At 45.6% G+C, this 6,420-nt stretch overlaps 1 protein-coding gene across 1 annotated transcript in view; it reads left to right on the top strand.

The window, feature by feature from the left end:
* prf1.3 (perforin 1.3) overlaps positions 1 to 5,697 on the top strand; it is a 6,250-nt gene extending 553 nt beyond the window's left edge. The window contains exons 2-4 of the mRNA XM_062985137.1: positions 1,925 to 2,439; positions 3,529 to 4,398; positions 5,397 to 5,697. Coding sequence (XP_062841207.1) covers positions 1,925 to 2,439; positions 3,529 to 4,398; positions 5,397 to 5,697 — 1,686 coding nt within the window. The remainder of the gene's footprint in view (positions 1 to 1,924; positions 2,440 to 3,528; positions 4,399 to 5,396) is intronic.
* The last annotated feature ends 723 nt before the right edge of the window (positions 5,698 to 6,420 follow it).

The following is a 6,420-nucleotide window of genomic DNA, read 5'->3' as shown; positions in this document are numbered from 1 at the left end:
CTTCTCAAAAAATTAGCATATTGTGATAAAGTTCATTATTTTCCATAATGTAATGATAAAAATTAAACTTTCATATATTTTAGATTCATTGCACACCAACTGAAATATTTCAGGTCTTTTATTGTTTTAATACTGATGATTTTGGCATACAGCTCATGAAAACCCAAAATTCCTATCTCAAAAAATTAGCATATCATGAAAAGGTTCTCTAAACGAGCTATTAACCTAATCATCTGAATCAACGAATTAACTCTAAACACCTGCAAAAGATTCCTGAGGCTTTTAAAAACTCCCAGCCTGGTTCATTACTCAAAACTGCAATCATGGGTAAGACTGCCGACCTGACTGCTGTCCAGAAGGCCATCATTGACACCCTCAAGCAAGAGGGTAAGACACAGAAAGAAATTTCTGAACAAATAGGCTGTTCCCAGAGTGCTGTATCAAGGCACCTCAGTGGGAAGTCTGTGGGAAGGAAAAAGTGTGGCAGAAAACGCTGCACAACGAGAAGAGGTGACCGGACCCTGAGGAAGATTGTGGAGAAGGGCCGATTCCAGACCTTGGGGGACCTGCGGAAGCAGTGGACTGAGTCTGGAGTAGAAACATCCAGAGCCACCGTGCACAGGCGTGTGCAGGAAATGGGCTACAGGTGCCGCATTCCCCAGGTCAAGCCACTTTTGAACCAGAAACAGCGGCAGAAGCGCCTGACCTGGGCTACAGAGAAGCAGCACTGGACTGTTGCTCAGTGGTCCAAAGTACTGTTTTCGGAAATCAAGGTGCCAGAGTCTGGAGGAAGACTGGGGAGAAGGAAATGCCAAAATGCCTGAAGTCCAGTGTCAAGTACCCACAGTCAGTGATGGTCTGGGGTGCCATGTCAGCTGCTGGTGTTGGTCCACTGTGTTTTATCAAGGGCAGGGTCAATGCAGCTAGCTATCAGGAGATTTTGGAGCACTTCATGCTTCCATCTGCTGAAAAGCTTTATGGAGATGAAGATTTCATTTTTCAGCACGACCTGGCACCTGCTCACAGTGCCAAAACCACTGGTGAATGGTTTACTGACCATGGTATTACTGTGCTCAATTGGCCTGCCAACTCTCCTGACCTGAACCCCATAGAGAATCTGTGGGATATTGTGAAGAGAAAGTTGAGAGACACAAGACCCAACACTCTGGATGAGCTTAAGGCCGCTATCGAAGCATCCTGGGCCTCCATAACACCTCAGCAGTGCCACAGGCTGATTGCCTCCATGCCACGCCGCATTGAAGCAGTCATTTCTGCAAAAGGATTCCCGACCAAGTATTGAGTGCATAACTGAACATAATTATTTGAAGGTTGACTTTTTTTGTATTAAAAACACTTTTCTTTTATTGGTCGGATGAAATATGCTATTTTTTTGAGATAGGAATTTTGGGTTTTCATGAGCTGTATGCCAAAATCATCAGTATTAAAACAATAAAAGACCTGAAATATTTCAGTTGGTGTGCAATGAATCTAAAATATATGAAAGTTTAATTTTTATCATTACATTATGGAAAATAATGAACTTTATCACAATATGCTAATTTTTTGAGAAGGACCTGTATATATATTTTTATAGATAGATAGACTTTATTGTCATTGTAGTTATACAGCGAGACTTTTAAAATATATTAAAAAGGTACAAAAGAAGATATAAAAAAACTCGGTGCAGCACAAAATTAGCTACAATTACAAGAAATATGAGAAATTAGTATTTACATTGTTTAAATAAATAAATATTGTAAATAAATATTTACCTCGGGCAGTACTGTACATTGTGCTCTCGGTGTGATCTTTACATGTTTGGAAGTGTTTTTGAGCGCTGGGGTTCACAAAGTTTTTCTTGCCGTTGTGTCTGTGCTGTGATGATTGTACCTGTATGGTTTGAGGTGTTTATCTCCGTGTGTAGGTGGCGCTGTGGCCCCCCGTGTTGCTCCTGGCGCTGGTCTCCGTCTCCTCGTGCTGCCGCCAGGCCGCGAGCACGGAGTGTGGGAGTCCTCCGTTCGTCCCGGGTCACAACCTGGTGGGCGAGGGTTTCGACATCGTACACATGAAGACCACGGGGGCGTTCGTGGTGGACATGCAGACGTACGTGAGCGGCGGCGCCCACGGGAACTGCACCGTCTGTACCAACTCGCTGCTCGGGCAGAAGGAGCAGAAGATCCCGGCCGCCGTCACCGACTGGCGCGTGAAGGTGAACTGCAAACGCAGCATTCAGGCTAAAGTCTTCGAGTCCAGCATCAGTGTGGTGCAGGAGAGCACCAGTACAACCTCGCTGGGGTGGAAGGTGGGGCTCGGGATACCCCTGGTGGCGGGCGTGGCTGTCGGTGGCACCCTCTCCAAATCCTCCAAGTTCGCACAAGAGCATTCCACCAAGGACAAATATTTCTACACCAGCCACAAATTCTCCTGCAGCTACTACTCGTAAGTCATGTAGAAATAGGACTGGGTTACATCCACCCACCCATTAAACCACCCATGTCTATAAATCTGTAAATCAATTTTTATTCTCCATTTCCAGAAAAGTTGGGATGTTTAGTAATCTGAGCTGTTTCTGTATAGAACTCATGTACGATTCTCTCTGTGTGTAACAGAGGTGCAGGTTGAGTTTCTTGATGCAGCGGCGGCCTGTGTTACGTAACAACGGTTTTCTGAAGAACTTCTGAGCTCATGTGGTTATATTTATCACAGTAGCATGACAGGTTCATGACAGTGTTGTCTGAGGGGTTTCTGGAACTCCAACATTCTGAGAGATTCTTATTCGATTACATTTTATAAAGCGTCCCATCTTTTCTGGAAACAGAGTTTGTATCTCAGCGTCTCCAGCTGTGTGCAGTTGATTCTGTTTCTCAGTCGTCGTTGAGAGGTTTTGGGTTTTGGCGGGACTCTGTTTCTTCTGGTTGTGGTTGGAGGTGCGAGCAGAACGTTAAGAGTTCAGTAACATGTTTATTCAAACTTGCTGGCGCTGCAGGCGGGTGGTTTAACACGTTTAACCGTCCACTCAGCAGCTCTCAGATAAACTGTTTAACCTTTCACAGCCGTCTGAAGCGCTGACGCTCGGCCTTTCTCTTAATTTTGTATCCAACTCCCCAGCTGTATCCTTCTTACGTGCTGCAGCCCCCAGTCCTGATCACGCACTGCTCTCCATTATTCATCATCTCTGTGCAGCGCCTCCACCAGCCTGCAGAGGCCGCCAGAGGCAGCCATGAGGAATCCTGGCCAGTAGTTCACAAAGTCCAGATCTTTGTTTTATTGCTGCACCACCCTAGCGCCCCATAAATCCTTAAGGGGAGTGAAACCAGTTCAGGCCGTGTAAGGGATTTAGGATCTCGTTCATGAACCCAAAATAGACAACCTGCCAGTGGTAGGGCCTGAACCAACAACCTTCTGATTGACTAGTTTAGTCCCTCAACAAATGCTCCTTTTTCTCGATCGATTCCAACAGTCCCTCAGCCGTTTAGATCCTGGTTTATTACGGCTCATCACTGAAACCTCTCTGCCTCTTTCTTTCAGTCTCCGGGTTCGTACTAATCCACCTCTGACCAAAGAGTTCCTGGGTTCCATCCAGGCTCTTCCTCAAGCCTTCAACAACCAGTCCAAACCTGCGTTCCAGCACTTCATCTCCGTCTACGGCACTCACTTCCTGAGGCAGGTGAATCTGGGCGGCCTCGTGCATTCCACCACCGCCGTTCGTACCTGCGAGGTCTCCATGAAAGGTCTCTCCGTCCACGATATCGGGATCTGTCTCTCCAGAGAGGCGTCGGCCAATATCGAGGGCGTCGAGGTTAAAGGTCAGGCCAGCTTCTGCCACCAAAGGAGCAAGAAACTGGAGCGCGGGAAGAACTTCAGCGGCTCCTTCATGGACCGTGTGACGAAGGTTTTGGGAGGTGCCGGAGGGAATGCCGACCTCCTGTTCTCCCCCGGTAAACAGAACGGCTACGCTGCATGGCTGAAGGAGCTGAAGACCAGTCCCGGCGTGGTATCGTACCGCCTGTTGTCCCTGCACATGCTGGTGAAGAACGACGGGGTCAGAAGAGCCGCGCTGGGGCAGGCCATCACCGATTACATCGTCAGTAACCGTATGGTCCAGTCCTGTTCCTCCAAGTGTAAAACCGGCCACCGCAGCCCCCAGTGCTCCTGCAAGTGCGGCGGGCACGGCAAAATCAGCTCCGACTGCTGCCCGACCGAACCCGGGGTGGCAGAGCTGACCGTCACGGTCCTGCGTGCCAGTGGACTTTGGGGGGATTACTTTAGCAAAACCGACGGCTACGTCAAAGTGTTCTACGATAAAAAATCCGACATGACCCCCGTCATCTGGAACAATAACTTCCCCCAGTGGAACCACGTGGTTCGGTTCGGAACCGTGGACCTGACCAAGAGAGTGTGAGTAGAAATATTCACCCCCCATGAATAAAAACAAACTCAGTTTTAACATTTAATACACGTATCACCCGTGTGAAAAAGTAATTGCCCCCTTCGTTACATAATTAACCAGGTTACCTCATTTAATTGGTGAGTTAGTTTAGTTAAATTGTTGACACCACCACTGATTTTAAAAGCAGTGTGACCAGAATTACTCCACCAGATTTGCCAAATTAATTAGAACTCATCCTAACCATTAACACAACCTACACTATATGGCCCAAAGTATGTAGACGCCTGACTGTGAGCTTATCGAAAGTCTCGTTTAAAAAACACATTAAAACACGTTTTAAGTATTAAAACACACTGTGTGACCTTTTCAGCTGGAACAACAGTCACTCATCTGAGAAGCATCTCGCAAGACGCCCATGTGCCCATTCAGTAGTATGGCTGGGCGCTGAGTGATCAGTCGGAGTTCCGGTTCATCTCAGAGCTGTTGAGTCAGGGCTCTGTGCAGGACACTGGAGCATTTCTTCATGTCTTTATAGAGCAGGAACAGGAAAGGGCCTTCCCTAAACTGTTGCTGCAAAGTCAGAAGCTTGTCAGTTCCTTTATGTGACTGAATTATTACAGCTGTTAGTGACTGTTGTAGCAGAAACACATAAATTCAGTAGTTAGAAGGGGCGTCCCAATACTTTTGTCCATGTAGTTTAGCTTAATCTAGTATAAATGACGAGGTAAATGTTTATTACTTAATAGTTTTTTAGAGAGTACAAATTTGTGTCTGAATAGAATTTTGGGGGTTGAAAACTTCTGTCAGTGCGTTTGTACCCGACACGCCTCCGGCTCTAACCACTCACACTATTAGTTTTTTATAAAGTTTATTTATTATTTATTAATATTCTGTAAGAATTCTGCAGGTAATAAACAATAACGTCAGTATAAATGTATTCAGGTGTTTGGAGACGAGCCCTGACGATCACGTAGCTTCACAGATCTGTATTCTCTCACCCTGACAGGAGCCTGAAGTTGGAGGTTTGGGATCGAGACAACCGATGGGACGACGATCGTCTGGGCTCAGGAACCCTGATTCCCAAAAATGAGAAGAACAAGAAGCACCAGATCCGTCTGAAACACGGCATGCTCTTCTTCTCCATCAACGCCAGCTGTGCTCCACATCTGGAGGGAGAGTTCTGTCAGAGCTACTCAGCCTCACCCGAATCCAGCGGCCGTCTCACCTACGCCGAGGAGCTGAGGAACCCGCCGTACACCTTTCTGCAGGAGAAGAACGCCGGTGCTCGGGGCCACGGGGTCCTGTAGGGCCCCACAGTGTCCCAACGCAGAATCAAGGGCCCGAAACACGATGTTCCTAAATTTATCTGGTTTATTATTATTATTATCATTATTGTCAGTGATGTTCAGTGTGTTCCTGTACACAGAAGCTCTGAAGAACCTGAAGTTCCTTTATTATCAGAGAATTTTATTTTAAGGTAGAATTGAGGTCCAAAGTTTACATACACTCATAAGTAACATGTATTTAACAGCAGTTTTGGGATTTTAATCATTTTTACGACTGTTTCTTTGTAGCTGAATATTAAAACAGTTTTTAAATGTATGTTTTTATAAGTTTTATGAAAACTGGATGATAAATGTGACGGTGTAGAACGTTCTATAATGTCTTTTATCTTTATAAATCCCTCGTTACAGATCCTAATGTTTATATTCATGTTTATGTGCAGCATTTAGCCGAGGCTTTTATCCAGAGCAGCTTACAGTTACGACTAACTACAATTTGAGCAATGAGGTGTTAAGGGCCTCGCTCAGGGGCCCAACAGTGGCAAATTGGCACTGGTGGCACTTAAACGAGCAACCTTCTGATCATTAGTCAAGTATCTTAACCACCAGCATTACCACTGTCTATAGTTCTTATGTTTCAGAGAAAATTCTCAGCTAATTTTATATTTTTATATAGATTTTAATCTCAGAAATAAAATTCTGCTTTATTTGCATGAAGTAAATTTGGGGTGACACGCCCGCATGGGT

Source organism: Trichomycterus rosablanca, chromosome 2 (assembly GCF_030014385.1).
Source record: "Trichomycterus rosablanca isolate fTriRos1 chromosome 2, fTriRos1.hap1, whole genome shotgun sequence".
In the NCBI taxonomy this organism is placed as follows: Eukaryota; Metazoa; Chordata; class Actinopteri; order Siluriformes; family Trichomycteridae; genus Trichomycterus; species Trichomycterus rosablanca.
Note: the sequence above shows the minus strand (reverse complement) of the source record. Positions and strands in the feature narration are given on the sequence as shown.